Here is a 21,709-nt window from a genome sequence, read left to right as displayed (position 1 = left end):
GTTCCTGCCTGCAGTACTCCCCTTCCTTCTGGGACGGAGTGTAAAAAAGGCTGCAGCGTTTGTCCGGGGCTTTCCTCTGGGATTCAGCTTTCTCCGAGCGGGTGCTGTTCCCAGCATCCTGCCCTGCTCGCTGGAAGCGGAGAGCCCGAGAACCCGCTGGCTGCCATGTGTCCGGGCCCCGCCAAGCCCCGCCCCGTTAAGCCCGGCCTCCTTAGGCCCCGCCCGCCCCGGGCAGGCGGCGGCGGCGTCGGTGGGAGCGGCCGCGCCGATGTCGGGTCCGCGGGGCGCCCTGCAAGCCTGGTGCCGCCGGCAGTGCGAGGGCTACCGCGGCGTGGACATCCGCGACCTCAGCGCCTCCTTCCGCGATGGGCTGGCCTTCTGCGCCATCCTGCACCGCCACCGCCCCGACCTCCTGTGAGTGCAGGCCGCGCCGTGCCCGCCGCTCCCGACGGGGCGCCGTGGGGCTCCGGCCCCCGCCCGGGGACCGCGGGGGCTCGGGGGTTTTGGGGGACAGGGGTGCCAGGAGCCCCGTCTCTGGAGGGGCTGGGCCGCCCGTGCCTCTTTGCAGCGGTCCTGGGGGCTGCTGGGGGGCTCGCAGGGGGCTGGGGAGGATGGAGGTTCCGTGGGAAGCGGCTCCAGGCTGGCTGGCAGGGAGGGACGGAGTCTCCCTGGGCACGGACGTGAGGGGCCCAGGGGCAGAGAGCACAGCCGTGACTCCGTCGCCTTCTGAAATAATTGGGTACGGAGGTAAAGGATGCCATGCTCCCAGGAAGTGCTCAAGGCCAGGCTGGATGGGGCTCTGAGCAGCCCAGCCTAGTGGAAGGTGTCCCTGCCCGCGGCAGGGAGGTTGGAACTGGGTGATCTTTCATGTCCCTTCCAACCCAAATCGTTCTGTCATTTTGTTTCAGCAAACAGCTTTCTGATGTGGTCTTGCGGACCCGTCAAGGTCAGAGTTAGAAGTTGTGTGATTTAAGGCCAAGGAGAGCATGGAGGCGGGCTAGATCCATACACCCCACTGAGAGCTGTGCCTACCAGGGAGGAGGCATGGTGTTGGCACCTGGGAGTGGGAGTGTTTCGCCTCAGCAAGAGATGGGCAATCACACTTCATGAGGACCAGAGCCCTGCCTGGCACAGGAACATTCCCAGCTGCCAGAGGCAGCCACTCTGAAACGTGTAGAGCCCTGAACCAGGTTGCTGCTTGCATTTGCTTCCAGCTTGTTTGCAGTAGATGCCGCAGTGAAAGCAGGAGATAGCAAATGCCAGCAGGGGTGTGGAACCTCACTAACCTCCTCCAGCTTGGGTGTCTCTGAGGGGGAATGTGAGTTTCAGGAGGCAGACAGTGAGTTTGGGATTGCTTGGGGGCACGGTGTCAGGCTGGAGAAACTGGCTGAGCCACTGCAAGGAATCTGCCCCGACCTGCCTCTGTAACCCTGTGTGCCCCAGCAGCGCTGGGAATCCGGCTCCCATCTGTTCTAATCCTTGGTGGCCCTTGCAACTCAGGTAGGCATTGCCCCACCTTGCTGTGCCTCCAGCGTGCATACGCTGCCAACAGAGGTGATGTGTCCCCTGCCACGTTCTGCTCTGGGACTGGCAGTTCCTCCTCTGAGGTTGCCCAAATTGACCAAATTTTCTTTTCTGAGATGGCCAGGGGATGGCCTTTTGCCATGATAGCAACCTCTGTCAGGCAGAGGGTTGACTATGAGTCCACTGTGGAGCTGCAGTGCCTGCAAGAGGGCAAAGCAGGCCTGTGTCCTTACACACAAGAGCTGAACAGGTGGGCTAGAAAACAAACTCCTGCCTGCTGTATTTCAGGTGGCTGCCACAAAAGCCTCAGCATGATGTTCTGGAACCACTGAGAGCCGAGACACACAGTGCCTTTGCATCCCTCTGGGTCTTGAGGGAGCTGTGTGGTCTTGTGTCCTGACAGCTCCCAGGTGGTATGGCTCGCTCTGACCCTAGAATAGAGATTCTGAAAACACTCCCAGTTGCAAGGCTGCTGAAGGGGAAGACGAAAACTAACAACAGGAACACTTGCAATTATTAATTTTTTTTTGTAAGTGGCACAGTAACTGGGAACTGAAAAGCAGAGGTTCAGCAAAAGCTTACGATAAATACCACTAAAACCACCTGATGGTTTCCCATTAACCATATTTACCATCCCATTAAGCAGCAGCCTGCTCTTTAGTTGTCAGTGGGCTTAAATCTGCTCCTGGCAGATGTCCTAACTACAAGCTTCACAGGTCCTCTGCACGAGCTGAATTGTAGAGACAGAGCCCAGGGCCTTACAAGGACATGGCATGCTGTAGAAGGATTTTCAGACAGCCGTCGGGAGAGCAGCATCATTTCATCTGATTCCAGCTTCTTCAGCCTGTCCCGATTTGGAAGTGAGAAGATTGGATCAGAGGCAGTAAATCTCCTGACAGCAGAGGAAAAGTGGTTGCCCTTCTTTTCTTCTAAAGTGCTTTTCAGTCAGCCTGGTAATGGGACTTGGCAGGGATCTGTGAGTGTGTTTCTGGCCCCGTGTGGTCTTCCTTTGTGCGGGGCTCTCCTGGCCCGCACAAGGCAGCTGCGCTGCTCCCCAAAGGCTGGAGTTCCTCTGTACGCAGCTGCTTCCCTGCTTCCTGCTGGCTTCCCCTGGGGTTGCAGAGGGGAGGAATAGGCTCATCCGTATAAGAGCTGAGCTGAAGCTCTTTTCTCTACCTGTGTGACACCACTCCTCTGCCACTCTGATCCCCCCAGCCTTTTGCTGCTGTGGTGGCCGTTGGCCTGTCCTGGTTGTCTGACCCTGCCCAGATGCACCCACACTGTGCTGCTGTGCTGGTAGGGGACAGGCTGAGGAAGAGGCTGTCATGAAAGACCATAGGGGTAAGTGAGACTGAAGGCAGTTTTCCGCATGATCCTTGACTTGAACACAGTTTCATCGGGATAAGGCAAATGGTATCAGAGCGATGCTGCCCTGGAGAGCTTTGGAGCAGGTCCCACAGAGCTCTTGGAAACAATATAGGTTTGGGTTTTTTTAAAGAAATAGACTGGAAATGCTCAGCGTCTACTGAATCCAGCTAAAGGTGCCTTGAAGTGACCACCAAGGCTGAGGTACACACCTGTGGGACCTGTGTGTTGAACCATGAAGATGAAAGCCCCTGACTCTAGCTTCACTGTTATACACACCTCGCTGGACTTCACAGCCTCACTGTCTCAGTCAGGGAAATGGGAAACCTGGATTTAGCCTCTGACCGCACTGCTGGCTGTGTGATCTCAAGATGACACATTTAATCTCTCCCTTTCCTTTGTCAGTTAAGCTGGAAACATCCAGACCAACTTGACAGTGGACTCTGGGGATTAATGAGTTTGTTTGCTCAATGCTCTAGAAATCTGAAGCATGAAATTAGTGTTTACAAGGGCATTTGCTGCAGCTTAGTGAAGCAAAGAGCATCTTTCAGTGTCCCAAGCTGTACAGCCTCCCTGGAGCTCAGGGGAGGATCTTGGCATTCAGGGGTGAGAAGAATAAAAGAGCATGGCACATGCCTTTTGAGTGCTGGGAGAGATGGAGACTTGAGGAAAACAGGAGATGAGAGCTGTTTTAGAAACGCTGTTTTGTGTCCCTAGAGCCGAGGGTTTGGTTACAGGCAGGATCACAAATCTTGTTTGTTCCCTCCCATGTACTGCCTGCATTTCCCTGACAAGACCTGGAAAGCTGAATGGCTTATTATGCGGCACTGCCATTACAATGCTCATGATTTATGTTTGAGGAATCCAGGAATTTGCTCTGGTTTTAGCTGTACGGCACACCCTTCCCCCTTCCCCGGGTCTGCTGTGCTGCCTGGCAGCTGCCCTAAACCCCAGAGTGCTTAGTGGCTCTGCATGTATCTAATTAGGTAAGTGCCTGGGATGTTATTTGCATGGAAATATTACTCCAGGATATGGTATGACACTGGGGTTTGCTGAGTCAAGACAGTTGTTCGGCTGGGATAGCCAGAGTCTTGCCTGTTCTTACATCCGATCCCTTGGACCAGTGTGTTGTCAGAAGAGGAGCCTGAGCATGGCTGGATGAAAGATTGCTGAGATCAGGGCAAGGAAATAATGTGACATGCAGCCACATGTCACAGAACTGCGAAATGGCAAGTTCTGGGCTCTCTACAGAGGAGGCAGTTTATAGGGAGGACAGGGATATGTCTGGGGTGGCTTTCCCCCATGCCTGAGAGCCCATGCTCCTTCTGCATTGGTACAGGGAATGTGCCTGGAGCCACAGGGATGCCGCATGACCAAGTGGCATGTGGGAGTACTCATGTGGGGAGTGATGCAGGTCAGCATGGTCCTGCTTGCCTTGTTCGGAGAGGGAGCTGGAAAACGCAGTGGAGAGGAACCTAATTAAACTGATCCCTGGGGCCTTGTGTTGATGGACTTCAATATCTCGGGTAAAGCTGAGAGTGTGCAATCCTACATTAGTGGAAAAAATTTTCTAATGCCTTGCTGCTTGGTAGCCCCTCTTTACCTCTTGAGCTTCACATCCTCTCTGCTGACATCCACTTTCCCTGGTGGATTTGCCTTGGTTTACTAAAACAGCTCTGGTGTGCTGGAGCAGAGTGGAATGGACATGTTGTTTTCTCTGACAGAAAATGCTATCCCAACCCAGTCCACCAAGGAGTCTTCATGCTTCCAGGTACACCACTCCCATATCCTGAAAGTGAGGGCATTCAAAATGAAGGTCATGAATGTTTAGAGGGCAGTTGATATATAACTGGGTTGTCATTGCTCTCCTGTGTTCCAAGCTGGCATTTTCTTTAAAAGAAAAAGAAACACAGCAAGGTTAAAGGTGTTCTCTAGGCAAAAACAAAACAAAAACTTAGGGAAAAAACAACTCCCTGTGGAGACTATTTATAAGTACAAAAAAAGGCAGTAGTTTTCACATGAAAGCGAAGGCTGCAGCTGAAGCCTTTGCTCACTAGTGTGTAGAGAAGGAAAAGTTGTGGTATTTTGAGCAGGCTGAGCTCTGTACATGTATTTACATCAGCTTTCAGAAGGGTGACAGAGCTGAACATCCAGCCCATCTTCTGCATGTCTGCTGCATCTGCTCCCGCAGCAGTGAGCGGCTGCAGCTTCATTTATCTGCAAGGAAACAGCACCAGCAGCCTCTTGCTTTTGAACGGAGGAAGTGTAATATTATGGTGGTGCAAGCAGCTAGGAAAATCTTCCTGAGCTCATCACAGACTTCCTCTGCATCTTTGGGAAAGCTGCATGAGGGGCTTCGAGAAGGGGCTGGTTGCCCTGCCATGTGACAATGGGATGGGCTGGTTGATGTTACAGGAAAAGGCAATAAAATCCAGAGGGGGATAGAGGAAAGGAGGTTTCTGTAGCCCCTCTCCATGGGTGAATGGCTGAGGATTTACCATCTTGCCCTATTCCTGCACACCACCTTTGGGGTGGGGCTCACACTCCCCACCTCTAATCTGAATTGTGTTTCTGGGCCAGTGTCCCAGGCTTTGGCATCTCTCTATGGGCCATTGGGGTGGCTTCACTTGACCCTCAACCTCTCTGGACCATCTCATCCCCTGTGAATCCAGCTTGCAGCACACCAAGCTGCTGGATGAGGGGTTTTTTTGGTAACAAAACTGATATCCTTGGCAGGAAGGGGCTGTAAGCAGTTCAGCATGATGCTGTTTTCACACATTATACCCACATACACATACAAAAGGCATAACTACTCCTTCCTGTATTGCTCCCCCTCTACTGAAAGCCTGCAGACCCTGTAATTCTCTGCCCTCTGCTCCTCTGGTGAAGGCAGTTAATCAGTCCCTGTGGCCTGACTGACTTGATCCCCCAAAGGGGTCCAGGGGTACGAAGGAAATGCACAACGTGCCTGGGTTGGGAACTGCTGGGGTTCCCCCTTGTGCCCTGAGCACCCTGCATTCAGCTCTAAAGACTGCAGCTGAGGATGTGTGCACTGCAAAGGTTGGGGGGGGGAACAAAGACAGAAGTGCAGTTTAAGATCTTCTGTGTCACCCCAAATTCTGGAGTGACCTTAAATCCCTTGAGGTGTTGCAAGGTTTGTCTAAGGATCCTGTTGGAGGAGCAGATATATCACAGGTGGCTCCTTCTCTGAGGAATCTGCATCCCCATCCTCCTCCTGCTGTTGTGCCAGTGGCCTTGGAAGAGCAGGTTTGGGGTGATGTCACGCACCCTTCAGTGCAGCAGTGTTTGGTGCTGATTGAAACATGGCCCTGGTATTTCTACAGCCTTTAATCTCAAGGGCAGAAGAAGCGGGTAACGAGAGACAAGAATGACATTTTAATTTCCTGGTCACCACCCTTTGGGACTCGCTTTCTTTTTTTAATTGCAATTTTCCTTTGATTTCTTTGTCCCTTTGCAATCTGAAATGTGCTTTGCCAAGGTTTTGTTTATCTCGAGTCTTATGTTTTGAGTTGTTGTAAGGTTGGCTGTCCTGGGAACCTGCATGTGATGGCATAGGGGCACTTTTCCTCTCCATCTCATGTGGCTTTTTTGTGCTTTCTCATTTCAGAGACTTTGATTCTCTCTCCAAGGATGACGTCTATGAGAATAACCGCTTGGTAAGTCCCCATTCTGCAACAGAAGGAAGAAGGGACATGAGAATGATTTGATGGAAGTCATGCAGTGTGGGAGGAGTTTGTGATGGTGGTGAGGGTGTAAGAAAAATCTGTGTTTGTAAGTGACAGGCAGGAGCTTCTCTGGAAACAAGGGAATCTGAAACATTGGCATCCAGCCTGTACTGGTTATCCTAACAGTTGTCAAGACAACATCTCAGGTGAAGATTTAAATGGTGCGACATCATCTTGACATCAGATGTTCCAGACTTGCAGGCAGTGGAAGCTAGTTTTGTTCCAGGTATAAGCAGAGAGGAAGGTCATGCTGGAAACCTGGTCTTCAATGTTACCCTGCTGCTTGGGACAGCTGGAGCCAGTAGCAGAAGCAGGCAGTGGGGAATGGGGAGGTGTCCAACTCCAGAGGCTATTGGTAGGACAGAGCAGCAACAGCCCTGGTTTTGTTAATGATAGAAAGACCTAATTGCTACAGGCTCCATCTGGTAGTCTGTGAAGAGACCCTACCCATCACCTTTCCAAGATGAGTTGAGCTACATACAAATACCAAGAGGATGAGGCCAGACTATTTTCAGAGGTGCCCAGTGACAGGAGAAGGGGCAACAGGCACAAACTGGAAGTTCCATCAGGAATTTCCATCTGAATACAAGGAAGAAAATTCTTTACTGTGAGAGTGACAGAGCTGGACCAGGATGCCCAGAGAGGAAGTGGAGTCTTTTGCTCTGGAGATATTCAAAACCTGCCTGGACACAACTCTGTGCAACCTGCTCTAGGTGAACTTGCTTTAGGAGGGGGTAGGACTAGGTGATCTCCAAGGTCTCTTCCAACCCTAGCCATTCTGTGATTTGGATTTATAGGATTAGGACTCTCCAGTTGTGTCCTGGCACATCCTTTCCTAGACCAGCTGTCCTCTTTCAGCCATTAGCAGCTATCTTTTTCCATTCAAGACCCATACCATGGGTATCTTGTCCTATTAGGTGGGATCTCTCCTTGCTCCTGGCTTCTTGCAGCCATGTATTCAGCAAGGCTCAGTCCAGACAACCATCTTAAAGCCAGGCTGAGCAGAGCAGGGTGTCAACAGGTGGCATTTTTACCCCTAGTAACTGCAAGTATCCGGTTTCTTTTATTTCTCCATCCCTTTTCTTTAGATCCCACACCCTGCACAGCATCTCATGCCCCAGAGTTGAGGCACCTTCAGTCTTTACCCACACTGTACACCTGGTACCTCACCATTCAGTGCCCAAACAACTCTTACCTCCTCCTGGTTTACCTTCTCTTCAGTCCCCACCATAGTCTTGCACCCCTGCTCCCTTGATGATGAATGTGGGTATGCTGCCCTCGGCACAGTATATAGGCAGTAATCCACATACACTGCTAAGTGGGAAGCTCTCAAACAGCTTTTTCCCTCCTTCTTTCCTTCCTTTCAGGTAGCTGTGTATGCAACTGAAGGAGTTGTGTGCTTTTTATCACAATGTCATTGTTTCTGCTTGCTGAGACACGGAAAAGTACTGACGTGGCTTGTGCATGGCAGGCTGCTGGATGTTGAGTCAGGATGGCTATGTTAGTGGGAGGGGAAGATGTGGCCCCCCAGAGCATGAAAGGATCGGCAGTGTCAATGTTTCTGTGGGATGATCATGTGGGGTGGCTGGGGACACTGCTCAGTAGAGCTGGTGTTTAGCTCTATTGCTGGAAATGTCTGCCAGCCCTCCACCCTTGGCGGTGCCAGCCAAGGCTCTGCTGGGCTGTTGTGTGAGGGCACTGCTGGTGTGCCCTTTTCACGGATTGAAAAAACACTGGGTTTTTTATTCAACGAAAACTTGAAAGGAACCTTACTTCTGATGCTACCTTTCTAGTCAGATGGCATGTCTGGAGCCTCTGTCCGCCAGGGATGCCATAGGTTTGCTACTTCCGCAGGGTCCTTCCAGCTTGATTTCTTTGTTACTTTCCATAAAGCACCAATTTTCTCTCCTTAATACCTCTCTGCTGTTCTTCTAGGCCTTTGAACTGGCAGAGCGGGAGCTGGGCATCCCAGCCCTTCTAGATCCTAATGATATGGTCTCCATGAAAGTCCCTGACTGCCTCAGCATCATGACTTACGTGTCTCAGTATTATAACCATTTCAACAACCCCAGCCAAGGTGAGTGTCCTCCCACCCTTCTGGCTTCCAGTTTGCCCCCATTTGAGTACAGGAAACCCAGTGTTACCCTTTGCTTCCTCTTTCCTGTGGCAACTGGGCACTGTGTGTGCTTGTGGGGGAGGAGAGGAGCAGGTACTAGCTGCCTCTCCTGCATCTTGCTGGTGCCCCTGAAGAAGGCCTGGAGGAGGGAGTGCATTAGGGTGAGGTTTCACAAGAGGTGGGGAGTGATGTAACAGCTCAGGCTGTGGAAAGAGAAACGCCTTTCTCCTCCCTCTGCCTGCATTCCTGCTGCTTGGGTTTGGCCACCACCCCTGGTGCTCACTAGACCCCTTTGTGATCTGCTCTAACCCACTAAAATGGGAGAAAGCTAGATAGGAGCCCACCTAATGCAGCTAATTTTTATCACATTGGTGCATGTAGAGTGACTGGAGGACAGAGGGAGTGGAGCCAGAGTGAAGTGTTTCAGATCAGTTCATCTGTCCCTACAATGGCAACCTGAGCTCACAGACGAGGGCTCCAGGTCTCCTCTGTTCTACTCTCTAGCCACTACATCAGATAAATCTCTTCCACTTGCATATAATTCTCCAGGGGTGTTGGTCTCCCAGCCAGGGAATCCTGCTTGGGCTGGTATGTGAGTTCCAGCCCTGACAGCAAGAGATGCTTCACAGACCTGCTGACAGCCTGGAAGCCCTGGGCCCCAGTGGGTCACAATAATACATCAGCAGCTACCCCCGGTGCTCTGGGCTTTAACCATTGCTTAGGGAGTCAATTACAAGGAAGCCAAGTAGCATTTGATGAGTAAATAAAATCACAGTGGGAGGCTGGTATCCCTGGGCCACAGAAGGGGATCCACAGCAGGGCCACGCTCTCTGGCAACCTTACAACTGACCCATTATTAGATTGTGTTCATCTCTTCCACTTAAAATAAGCACTGAAGTGTTGGGAGCGGCAAGTCCCGTCCTATGTCACAAGGCTGGATGATTTTACTTTTTTTCCCCTCCCCTTCCCCCACTTGGGTGGTATGAGTCACCGCTGCTCCCAGTGCCTGATCCGCCTTCCCTTCTGCCTCCAGCCAGCGTCCCTCCGTCTATGAAGCACCCAACTGCTGCCTCCTCACCTCCTCTGCTGTCCCACAAGAAGCCTGTGGCTGTGGTTGAGAGTCCTTCAGCACCACAGGTACCCAATTTCTTGATTCAAAACCAGCCTGAGACAGTGGTGCTCCCTGCACTGTGGGTGAGGAGATGAGAGAGAGCCTGTCAGAGCACAGTGGATCTTTGCAGGGGGCTGCCTGTGTATTTTGGGAGTGGAGGGGTGTTTGGGATTTTGGTTCCTTGGGGGATCCAGTGGAGAGAGCGATTTCTCTCTAGGAGTCTGTGGAGTGTAATTGGTCTTTGGCAGGCAAGAGGTTGGGCAGATCGGTGCTGAATTGGTTCCTTGAGCCACCCAGGGCACAAACACTCCTTCCTATTTAAGGATAACCCTGTAGATAAGGCAAGAGCAGGAATATGGGACTAGAAGAGCAGAAAAGATGCCTTTTATTTCAGGTTTTAGCAGATGTCTGGGATGGGACATTTTTCAGTGTCTTGCAGGGCCCTGCTGCCTGGGGTATAGATTAGTCCCTTCCACAGCCCTTCAGCCATAGATGGGGGCAAGGCACTTTTTGAAGTGGCCCCTTCTAATTTGGGAAGAGGAAGCCTGCCTGTGCCTGGCCTCAGGGGCAGCTGTTCTGTGCATTGTCAGCCCCTGAGGTCAGCCCCTGAACTGCACCACAAGCCCTCAGCGATGGGCCTTGCACAGGGAGCAGCTGCTCTGGAGGATCTGTGGTCTGGGGAGCAGCTCGTGGCCCCCAGCCTGAGCTTCCTGTGTGTTGTGTCACAGGATGATGCCCCCTCGGAGCCACTGGAGCGGTCCCAGCGCACCACGCCCAGCAGTACCTGCGCAGCCTGCCAGCAGCACGTCCACCTGGTCCAGCGCTACCTGGTCGAGGGCAAGCTCTACCACCGCCACTGCTTCAGGTATGTCGTGGCCAGGCCTGGTGGGGCAGCCACTCTCCTTGGCAAACTGCAGGTCTGGGGCCAGCTGCACCCAATTGTCCTTGGGCAATGTGGAGCATCAACAACAGTGCTTGAAATGATACTGAAGATGTTCCATTTCCTGCCACCCCCCTGTCCCAGAGGTCTGGCTAGCCCCTTGTGTCCAGCCCTGTACTCCATTCCTCCTTTCTTCCCTGCCTCACTTGCTGACTTGTGGTTTCCCTCTGGGATCCCAGCCTCTTGAGCTTCTCTTTTGTCACATGAACAAGGATGCTCTGCCTCTTTACCACCTGCCTACCGAGGACCACCCTCACTTCACTTTTCAATGAGGTCTAAGTTATGACATCATCCTACAGATCTCATTCCACCTACATCCACATCCTCAACTGGATATACAGGCTTCCATGCTGCCTGGGTGGTGCTGAGCTGTCAGGGAGCATTTGGAGAGCTGCAGTTGTTAACAAACTGGGGAATGAGGGTTTAGACGTCAGCAGCTCTGTGGTTACTTCCTGCGTGCAGGTCCTTACCTGTAGCACCTGTGAAATCATTTCACTTTGCTTTCCCTGCTCTGATGATGAAGGGATGAGATCTCTCCCATGGGCCACAGGACAAGAGCTGGCATCTCAGGACAGAAATATTGAGCCACTGGGAAGATACAGGAGGCTTCTTTCACCTGCCTAAGCCAGTTGGGGATGTGCCATAGAAACAGCATCGCAGGAGGGGAGCTAAGCTGGGGCCCATCAAGCTTCCCATCTGCAGCTGGGGCAAAAGCAGGAGTTTTGGGGTGCAGGTGCAGCATTCCCACTGTCCTCATGGGCCAGGAGTAGGAGAGGTGCCCTATCTGCCATAGCATAGCTGATGGCCCTTCAGACTGAGCAGTGAGATCCCTGTAATTTTATCCCAAATGTTTTGCCTCCTCATGCTTTTCTTATCGTTTTTTTCAGTTTTGTTTTTTTTTTCCTGTGCTGATTCATGGATGCTGTTTGGTCATGAAGCCCTTTGGCAGCATTTCCTGTGGGCTGATGGAGATAAATCCAAAGCAAATCACTTTCTCCCCTTGTCCGAACTTGCCACTCTTCATTTCATCATACCCCTTCTCTCTAGAGCCTCTGTGTCCTCATACTTCAGCTCTCCATTTCAAAGGAAATCCCAGTCAACTGGATGCCCAGAGCAGAATTCCTCACCAAAACTATCTTCTTGCAGTGTAGGGCAGCCAGCTGCTGCAAGTACCAGGTATTTGGACAAGAAGGAACAAGCTTGGTTTTCATGGGAGTGCTTGATCAGCCCTTGCCCTTGGCTGTCTTTCATGTTTGCTATCCACCTTCCTTCACAGGTGGAAAAGGGCTGATTTGGTTGCCAATGGTGTGCATTACTCTTGTGCCTGAAGGGCTTCATTAGGAAGCATTCAGAGGCTCAGTAGGGAAAGAGTGGATGATCCAAGGAGATGTGGCAGACAGCACAGGACAGGGAAGCTATTAGCCCAATTTCAACAGGCAAGGCAGAGTGTATGAACAGCCCACTGCTTAATCCCCTTGTCCTTACAGCCAGATGCTGTGGCCCTGTTGGGTGCCATGGTCAGCATTAGTGAGAGTGAGCATGAGACCAGGCCAGCCTTGTATGCTGTTTCTCCTGACTGCTCTTGAAGCCTCCAGAGCAGGAATTTCCTGAGTTGGAAGTGATGTCATTTTATTTAATAATCAGAGTTTGTGGGGTTTTGTTTTACAAACATGTCTGATGGTTCTTTAACCCACCTGGACATTTGACTCCTGCAAAGGAGCCCATCAGCTTCCCTGTGCCAGTTTGGAACAAGCTGCTCCCTAATTCCAGTTGATACTCCCTGTTTCATGTCTGTGAATGGTTGATCCCTCTCCCCCTTCCAAGTCTGGAAACCATGCCATATGCCAATACCAACTGTTGCCCTTCTACATCTATTAAATTCTTTCTGAGTTGAAGGAGGAACTCAAATGCACACAGTATTTGAGCTGTGAACTCCCTATGGGCTCATACAGTGGCATGATGACATTTCTCTGTTCCTCTTCTTTTCTGAATGACTCCCCCAAGACCACACTAGGATTTAGTAGCAGGGGTGAGAACTAACTCCATGTCGCTGCAAGGATCTCCCAGGTGCCTTGCCTTCCATGAGGGGCAGGATGGTATCCCCCATCTCATGGAGCATTCTCCTCTTGTTGGCAGGTGTAAGGAGTGCTCCAGCACGCTGCTCCCGGGGTCATACAAGCCTGGGTCAGAGGCGGGGACTTTTGTCTGCACACAGCATCGTGGTAAATTGGCCATGAGTGGGAAGGCAGAGAGGAGGCCCAGCCCAGACCGACAGTCACCAGAGCTAAGAACTGAGACTGGGGCTGACAACATGAGAGAGGATGCCCTCCCTGCAGGAGCAGAGGTGGGGAAGGACAGTGGCAACTCCTTGGAGAGCATGGCAGAGACCCATACGCCTGCAGAGGGCCCGGCTGGCCCAGCAGAGAAGGACAGCACACCCAGCAAAGCAGAGACAGCAATGCCCCCTGCTCACGCAGGCAGTGGGACACCAATCTCCCAGACTCCTTCCAGACCTCCCCTCCCCAGCAAGCCCACAGTGCTCACCCAGGACAAAGCCAGCTCACTGGATGGACAGCTCAGAGACTCGCGCCCCACCCCTGCCCCAAGGAAGGCCACCGATGCCTCGGCCCTCTCCCCTCCAACCTCTCACCCCGTCCCCCGGCCCAGGTCCACTCTCCAGGGTGAGAGCAGCGAGGGTGGGCCTGGCATAGTGAACGGTAAGAGGGCACAGTGGTGGCAGGGGTTACCCTCTGCATCCCCAGCAGCCAAAGTGGTCGGCTGCAGGTTGGATGAGTTTCATTCCTTCTCTGCAGCACAACACTCTTCTACCTCTGAATAAATCTTGGGCTCAGACACTGAGCCCATGACTGCCAGCCATTGCCAGCCATCCCTAGAGCAGAGAGAGTAGTGCTAGCTTTCATGCCTACCTGTTCCCTTATATTTCTCCAGAGCTCTACAGAGTTTGCTGCCAGTGCAGAGGGAAAGTGGCAGTGCTAGAGCAGTTTGCAGGTGTGGGGATAAACGGGGCACATCAAGTCTCCAGGTGCAGCTCTGAGGGTGAGGTGGGGAGAAAAAGTCAAAGGGAATGTTTGGGGTTAGCTGGCTGCACCAGCTGCAGGAGAAATGCCTTGAGGTCTTCAGAGAGTGGGAATAGCTGTCCACCAGTAGGAAGATGTGTAAGAGCTGCCTTGCGTTGATTTAACCTCTTTCTTCATGTCCTTTTGGTGTTGTGACAGTCTGATTCTGTGTTTTTCTAGGTCGAGTACCTGAACCCAGTCCCCCTGTCCCAAAACCTCGAGGAAGACCCTGCTCCTCTGATCGGTACATTCTTCTGCTTGCAGATCCCTGAAAAATCCATAGCAAGCTGGGGCTATGGTAACAGCACATCTGTGGTTTTCTCTACCACCGCCATCAGCGCCTGTTCTTAGGAGGATGTAGGCTTTGACCATGTCCCTTTCCTAATAGGTGCCAGCCCAGCATGGTCAGGCTAACAGTGTTTGTCCATACCTCCCAGGCCCTTTGTCTCTTAGGGTTTGTAAAGTGTTTGAGGGCTTCATAAAGGCATTTTTGTGGCACAGGCAGATGGCCAAGTGCCTTCTGAAATGGCTCTGCTTATGTGTGCTGAGAAGGGGATGCTTGTCTGCCTTGTGGAGGGTTTGTCCTGGGAAAGGTCCAGTCCAGGGTCATTGTGAGTGTCTGGCTGCAACCTTTACACCTTCTGGGCTCTTACCCAGGAGCCCACTGGTGTTGGTTCATTCTTGCCTGCCCTTGGGACAGAGGTTGCACAAACATCCCACATTTGCAATGGTCAAAGAGCAGGTGTGTGCAGCAAGTGGTGGACACTTTCCTGACCAGCGATTCACTGAGCCATGGTGTGGGCTGTGCCACCAGAGGACCAGCAGTGTTTTCAGCCACAGGAGTTAGCAAAGAAGAGTGCATCCCTGGGACTCTCGGATGAACAGCCCTCTGCATGTTGGAGGGGAATGTGCCACAGAGGGTATATATCTCAACTCCCCCTCTGTCCACAGCTTGAGGAGCAGAGCTGGGTGTAGTAGTGGTGTCAGGGAGGGGAGACCAGCTATGCCCATAAAGCTCAGCCTTTACCACTGCTTAGCAGATGGAGGCAGTAATATTCAGAAACCAAAACACTGGGTCCAGCAGGCAAGTCAGGCAGGCTGTGCTTCCCTCAGGCCCATAGGTTTGCCCATGGAGAGCAAGACACTGTGTCTAGGAAAGACTCATTGGATGGTAAAGCTGCTTCTGCTTGGGAGATATCCTGTTCCATCTGTCCTTTTCCCCAAGAGCTAAGTCCCTCTCCACTGCCTCGCCATCCCTGCTTGTCTCCACTCCCTGCCACCTCAACTTCTCTTTCTCTTCTACCAGTGGTGGAGCTGCTGCAAGAGCCAAGGACCCACCATGGATGGCCTTAGTGCAAGCAGAGCCCAAGAAGAAGCCAGCTCCCCCTCCTCCCCCAGGCAACAGCCATGAGACTCCAAGTAGGACTTCAGAGGAGGAGGATGGGGAGGAGGTGGGGAAAGTCAGGAGTGAGGAGAGCAGGTCTGATGCCACAGAGCCCAAACCTTACAACCCCTTTGAGGAGGAGGATGAGGAGGAAGAGGAGAGTGCTGATGCCCAAAAGAGCATGCCTGAGCAGGAGCAGAGCGAGGCTGCTGCCAAGCCTCTCCACCCCTGGTACGGCATCACTCCCACCAGCAGCCCAAAGACAAAGAAGCGGCCAGCTCCACGAGCTCCCAATGCTTCCCCACTAGGTGAGCTTCCCCTTGCTCCCTTATCCTTCCTCTGCAACCTCTGTGCATCCCCTTGGAGGCTCCCCCTTCCCAAGTGCCTCGGCATCACTGGCAAACCAGGCCTTTATGCAGTGATGGTTGTACTAAAACTTGCACTAGCCATGTCCTCTCTACCCACTGGAGCACAGCATTTGCAGGCAAGACTTTTGTGCTGACCCCTGTGTCCAGTGTATACCACCCTTCCCTTCTCTCCTGGCTCTCCCTTCACTCCTTCCTGAGCTCTCCCTTTGCTTTGCAGCCCACCACCCCATCTCCAGGCTGTCACACTCTGAGCCATCATCCTCCACACCATCTCCAGCCCTCAGCCTTGAGAGCATCAACTCTGAGAGTTCAGCCAAGGTGCTGGGAGACACCGATGAGGCCTCAGTGCCCAAAAGCTCCTCCGAGCCCACTGTCCACACACCGACAGCTGCCAAGACCTCTAGTGCTGATACGCCGCTGGCCAGCGTCTCTTCCAGTGAAAGCCCTGCTGCCCCAGCCAGCCTCTCCACCAACTCCTCCTTCTCCTCCTCCAGCGAGCTGGCCAGCTTCAGTGGGGAGATGCAGCCTAGCACCCCACATGCCAGCAGGAGCGTCTCCACTGGCAGCTTAAAGACCAGCCCCAGCCGGCTGCCCCCCAAGCCTCCAGCTGGGGCCAGCCCTACACCCATCCTCTTGGCTTCAGAGGGGGGAGCTGGAAGCCCCAAGACACCCTCCTCACCCAAACCACAGTTGAAGGTGAGATAGTGACCTTCCTTCCATCCAGATCAGAGGGCTTTTCTTCCCCATCCGTCACTCAGTCACAGGGGGATTGTGATTCCAAGCTTGCCCCTTTGGTAGGTTTGATGTGACCCCCTGAAAGCAAGGTTCGAGTGTATGTTTGTTAAATGCTGTCTCTGCTCGTACTCTGCCTGCCCCATGCTAGAGAAGAGGCAGGATGTCATGTGGTCAGAGCAAATAGGAAGGGAACTGTGAAGGAAAATAATTCAGCGTGCTTGTTGGAGAGAAGTTGGGGAACTGATGCCAAACAGGAGCACAGCTGGCTTTTTGCCCCATGGCTTGGCAGCTGGTGAAGACAAGTGCTGTGTTCCTCCTTTAGGAGGATGTGGGGCAGGATAAACCCTAGGGCTGCCCTGTCTGCTCATTCACAGCTGTTGGAATGCTGTATCCATTCTGTTTCCTCGATGCCCATGTATCTCCTTTTGTCCCTCCTCTCCAGTCTTCCTGCAAAGAGAACCCCTTCAACCGGAAGCCATCACCTGCCGCCTCCCCCTCAGCAAAGAAACCTCCCAAGGGCTCCAAGCCAGTGCGTCCTCCTGCACCAGGTCATGGCTTCCCACTGATCAAGCGCAAGGTAAAAGGGCCCTTAGAGTCAGGGAGGGAAAAGCCAGCTCTCTGCTACCACCCAGGGCTGTAGCAGTATACATGCACCCTGCTGATGCATCTGTGGGCAGGGATGCAGCGGATGGCTGTGGCTGGGGAGGATGGTGTGTAGACTAGACCCTGTTCATGGCAGCACCATGGTCTCCCTTTGCTCCAGAGTGGGGTGGGGATTTCAGATCCACACTTAGGTGGAATATTCTATTGTTCTTCTGGCCCTGTTAGTGTTGACCAGCCTTTGAGTTACTGCTGGAAGCTAGAGGTTGGTGGTTTATGCTTTGGCAGGTGCAGACAGATCAGTACATCCCTGAAGAAGATATCTATGGGGAGATGGATGCCATTGAGCATCAGCTGGACCAGCTGGAGCACCGTGGGGTGGCTTTGGAGGAAAAGCTTCGCAGTGCTGAGAATGGTATGTGGGGAGAGCTGTCTGTGGGTGTGGGGCAGGATAGACCTCAGGGCTGCTCTCTCTCCAGCCAAGGAGATTGCAGCAATGACTTCCTCCCTGCTGATGCTGGGGTTGGAAGAGCAAAAGAGGATGTGCTGGGCTCCAAGATTGGTCACAACCATACCCTGGACATGGAGATGTCCCTAGAATTAAAACAGGTGGGAGAAAAGCTAAGGTCTCTCTCTGGGACTCAGGAACAGGCTGAGATTGGGTTGGCTATAGCCCAGTGCCTGTCTCCTGGCTTGGCAGACCCAGCCTGCTGCAGGGTGATGGGGTGCCTGCATCACCAGGGCTGAGAATGGCTCTGAATTGTCCCTTTGCTTGGCAGATAACCCTGAGGACAGCCTGCTTGTGGACTGGTTCAAACTCATTCATGAGAAGCACATGCTAGTGCGCCACGAGTCAGAGCTCATCTACATGTAAGTGTATGCAAGTGTGTGGAGAGGCACTGATGGTCTTTCAGGGAGCCCTTTCTCAGCCCTCCTGAAACAGTGTTTCCAAGGGAGAGCCTGACAAGGCCTCCTTGCCTAGAGAAGGCAGGGAGAAAGGGTAAGCAGACAAATCTTTCCAAATATACCCAACTGATCCACAACAAGTCACCAGAGCCTCAGCAGTATCTCCTTAAGGAAGGCCTTGAGCAGCCAGGGCTGGTCCTTGCTGCGACCATGGCCAAGAATGTACTCAGATAGGAGGGAAAGGCACATGGCTACTTTATTCCTCTCAAATGTGTCTTTTATACTTTTTGTATACTATCGTGCTACAACATAATTGGTTAAAAGTCTCAAACATAAAACACTGTATATACTTTCATTGGTGACACTGAAGACACTGTGCATGCTGTCATTGGTGACACTATACACATTTCGATTGGTGACCTTTGGTCTCGGCTGCATTAAGTTTGTTCCATCCAGCATTGCAGTAAATATTTCCTTAGAGTTGTTTACATTCCTCTGCAACTTCAGAGCTGCAACTGCTCAAATTCAAGGCCTTCTATCCAGTCGTTTCCCACATTGCTGGTGTTTGGCTCCCTGGATTGCAGGACAAGATCAGCATCTGGGTGGTTCTTTCCAAGCTCACCCCATACTTTGGGGTGATGTTCCTGCTCTCTGGAGCCTTGCAGTGGTTCCTGACAGTTCCCCCTTCCCTTGCAGCTTCAAGCAGCAGAATCTGGAGCAGCGGCAGTCAGATGTGGAGTATGAACTGCGGTGCCTCCTCAACAAGCCAGGTAAAGCACCACTCTGGGTGGGTTTACCCCTTTTTCTGAGTCAGAAGGGACCCCACAAGGATCATTTTTCCCCTGGGCATCATCTTCCCTCTGTCCAGGTGGGTCTCAGGTGAAGAGAGACAGATCTGTAGGGATGCCAGCACAATCAGCTGAGTCTAGAGCCACTGTCCCATCTCATTGTGTGCCCCAGCCTTGTGCAGGGACACGTTCCTTTTGTCCCGATGGGATGCCAAACGCAGGGCTCTGTCCCCAAAGCACTGCCAGCTCAACTGGCCCCGCAACATGGCAGGGTAGAGGGGATCGTGCTGGGGATCTCTGCCCCAAAGCTCTGAATTTCAGCGCTCCTTCAGCCCTGTAATTGCCTGTCCTTCCTTGGGGTTTGGGTGGGTAGAGAAAGACTGGACTGACGAGGACCGAGGGAGGGAGAAGGTGCTGATGCAGGAGCTGGTGACCATCATCGAGCAGAGGAATGCCATTGTGAATTGCCTGGATGAGGACCGGCAGAGGTGAGTGAGGAGTGGGGTGGGCTGGAGGAGAAGGGAAAAGCATAGCCCATCTGACTCAGCACCACATGAGCAACTTGTGGGGGTGTCCCAAGATGTCCATGTTGCTGATGTCTTTCTCAGGCTTCCCCATATTTGTCTCTTTGAATGCTTTGTGTGGGAAAGACAGGTCACTAAGTGCAGCATGTGGGATTTAACCTGCTGGTAGCAAATCCTCACAAGACAGTGATGGATCTGCCCCTCTGTGGCTTCTAAGTAGGAGGCTCTCTAGCCTTAAACAATACAGCAGCTGTTTTCAGGGCTGAATTGCTGACCTCTTTCCCATTCTTTCTTTCAGAGAAGAGGAGGAGGATAAAATGTTGGAAGCCATGATTAAAAGGAAAGGTAAGAAACAGTTGGGAAGATTTTTGGAGTGACTCCAGCAAGGGGCAGCACGAGCCATTTGTGAAATCGTGTGCAGGAGAGATTGAATCTATTCTCTGTAAACTCGGTAGAATTTCCTGTAGGGCTGCAGTTGTGCTGCTCCCTGCTGTTATCAGAGAAAGAAGTGTGCATACAGTGGAGAGCTTTGATTCATGGCTCTCTTGGCCCTGTTGTCATGCATGTGTCTGTACTACCACTGACATCCCAAAGTAACAACCTCCCTTTGCAATCCCAGAATTTCACAGGGAGACGGAGACTGAGAGCAAGAAGAAAGGCAAATTCAAGCCCATGAAGGTGCTTAAGCTGCTGGGCAACAAGCATGACTCCAAGAGCAAGTCACCCAAGGAGAAAAGCTAGAGCAGGGGAACACCAGCAGTGGGAGGGAAGTGCTTGCCAGACAGCCCTGGCCTCCCGCAGCTGGCTTGCCTCTCTCCCTGCTCCCTCCCCAGGGAGACGCCAGCCCACAGCCCAGAGTGGGGGAGTCTGACCAAAGTGCTCCCCTTCCCAAGGCTGCAGAGGGGCACGGCCATCCCCTCCATGAAGCCTTCCTAACGAGACGGGGAGAAGATGGATTTGCTTCTCAGACACATTATCCTGTTGCACGTTCTTGTCGTTAACTGAGAAGCAAGCCAAGGAGTTTTGTGTTTGTGGGAAAACTTGCACTAACTGCACCCCGTCCTTTCTCCTGCTCTAACTGTGACAGTTCCACGTGCCTCTGACTTTTGCCAGGACTGGGCCTCCCTGTCCCTCCCTGACTGCCCGCTCTTGTGCCCTTTCTGTCCCGTTTTTAACTTCGGGAGAAAACTCTGACATTAGAATCAGGATTCTTTGGGTTTTACTGGCCTAAACTAAAAGGTTAAGAAAACACTCCCATGTCACAAGGCTCTAGAGCCATAGCCAAAAAAATAACTGGTGCCCTATTTATTTTGAGCTGTCCCCTCCCTCGAGCGCCAGGGCTGGGTGGGCTCTGTCACAAGGCTGAGAGGACCCAAGGGGACAGTGTACAGCTGCTGGGACATAGCGCACACGCTCTACTCAGGACCCCCACTGCTGCTAAACACCACTGCTGCCTTCCTGGGGAGGGAGGAACGTCCCTTTTCTGGGCAAGGACAGAAAAGCTCAAGACTGACTCAGCGCTGGCAAGGGGCACTAGGCTGTGTCCCTGCTCACCAGTGCCACCCATGAGCGGCTGTGGAGAGAGGCGTGGTCACAACTGACCTTTACCCAGCTTCGTCGGTGTATACTTTAAAAGTGTGCAGGTGTTGGCTGGTTATTTTTTACACCTCCTTTACTAGATGAATTCAAACCCATCCTAAAACTTTAAACCCCTTATTTTATTTGTTGTGTGTGTGCGTGTGTGTACATTGGAGGAGGGAATGGGGTATTCTTCGAACCATCCCTTCTTCCTTCCATTTTTGTTTCCTGCCTTCTCTTCCAAGGCGAGGAGAATTATTTATTGAATTGTTGGATCAGCCAGAAGTAGAGTTTCATGGTTGTTTGGTTGGTCAGCTGTTCATCATGCCTTCTCATTAGCAAATTAGACATAACCAGCCCTGAGCCATCTGCTGCAGTCCCTTCTAAAAACCCAACAGGCTTTAGCCAAAATGCTCTCAGAGCAGTGCCTTGCAAGGTGGCTGGCATGGCATTCTGGAAAGGGATCCTCGTTTCCCAAAACCAGAGGGACCCAAGCCCCTCCTCAGCCCCAGTGTGGCCCCCGTGGCTGGGAGCTGGCCAGCTCAGCCCTGCACTGGTGATGCCACCTCACCTTTCCCTATCCCAGCAGGCTGATGAGGAGCAGTGGTAGGGGAGAGGAGATCCCAAAGCACAACCCTTCTCCAAGGAGAAACAGACCTGCTTTAGAGCCTGCTGGCATGTCACTGTTGCCAAAGGCCATTGGGATCACTGCAGCCTGACACCCCTTGGCCCCACGCCCAGTCAGAAGATTGATTTGTAAATTATACTGTACTAACTCCATGACTTCCATTCACCTGAACAGAAATAAAAGAAACATTGGATTAAAAAAATTATCTTGGCTTAGGTTTCTGATTCCTTTGTGTAGTCATGTTGGACAGGGCATGCTGCCTGGCTTTGGTGAGTGGCTGACAAGAGTATTGCTTAGAAGCAGAGGATGGGATCTTAAA

At 52.4% G+C, this 21,709-nt stretch overlaps 1 protein-coding gene across 3 annotated transcripts; it reads left to right on the top strand.

Moving 5' to 3' along the window:
• The first annotated feature begins 241 nt into the window (after window positions 1–241).
• MICALL1 (MICAL like 1) lies at window positions 242–21,595 on the top strand. 3 transcript variants are annotated; one of them, XM_032687882.1, is made up of 16 exons: window positions 242–414; window positions 6,518–6,566; window positions 8,571–8,712; window positions 9,785–9,888; window positions 10,591–10,727; window positions 12,939–13,519; window positions 14,060–14,123; window positions 15,186–15,571; window positions 15,849–16,327; window positions 16,809–16,943; window positions 17,255–17,381; window positions 17,746–17,836; window positions 18,569–18,642; window positions 19,034–19,148; window positions 19,483–19,529; window positions 19,804–21,595. In XM_032687882.1, exons 1-16 carry the CDS (start codon window positions 269–271, stop codon window positions 19,923–19,925), a joined length of 2,799 nt encoding a protein of 932 aa, XP_032543773.1. In that variant the 5' UTR covers window positions 242–268; the 3' UTR covers window positions 19,926–21,595. The 3 variants fall into 3 exon arrangements, with proteins under 3 accessions (XP_032543773.1, XP_032543774.1, XP_032543775.1); XM_032687883.1 differs by having other exon boundaries at window positions 260–414; window positions 15,189–15,571; XM_032687884.1 differs by lacking the exons at window positions 242–414; window positions 6,518–6,566 and having other exon boundaries at window positions 8,610–8,712; window positions 9,789–9,888.
• The last annotated feature ends 114 nt before the right edge of the window (window positions 21,596–21,709 follow it).

Source organism: Chiroxiphia lanceolata, chromosome 5 (assembly GCF_009829145.1).
Source record: "Chiroxiphia lanceolata isolate bChiLan1 chromosome 5, bChiLan1.pri, whole genome shotgun sequence".
Classification (NCBI taxonomy): domain Eukaryota; kingdom Metazoa; phylum Chordata; class Aves; order Passeriformes; family Pipridae; genus Chiroxiphia; species Chiroxiphia lanceolata.
Note: the sequence above shows the minus strand (reverse complement) of the source record. Positions and strands in the feature narration are given on the sequence as shown.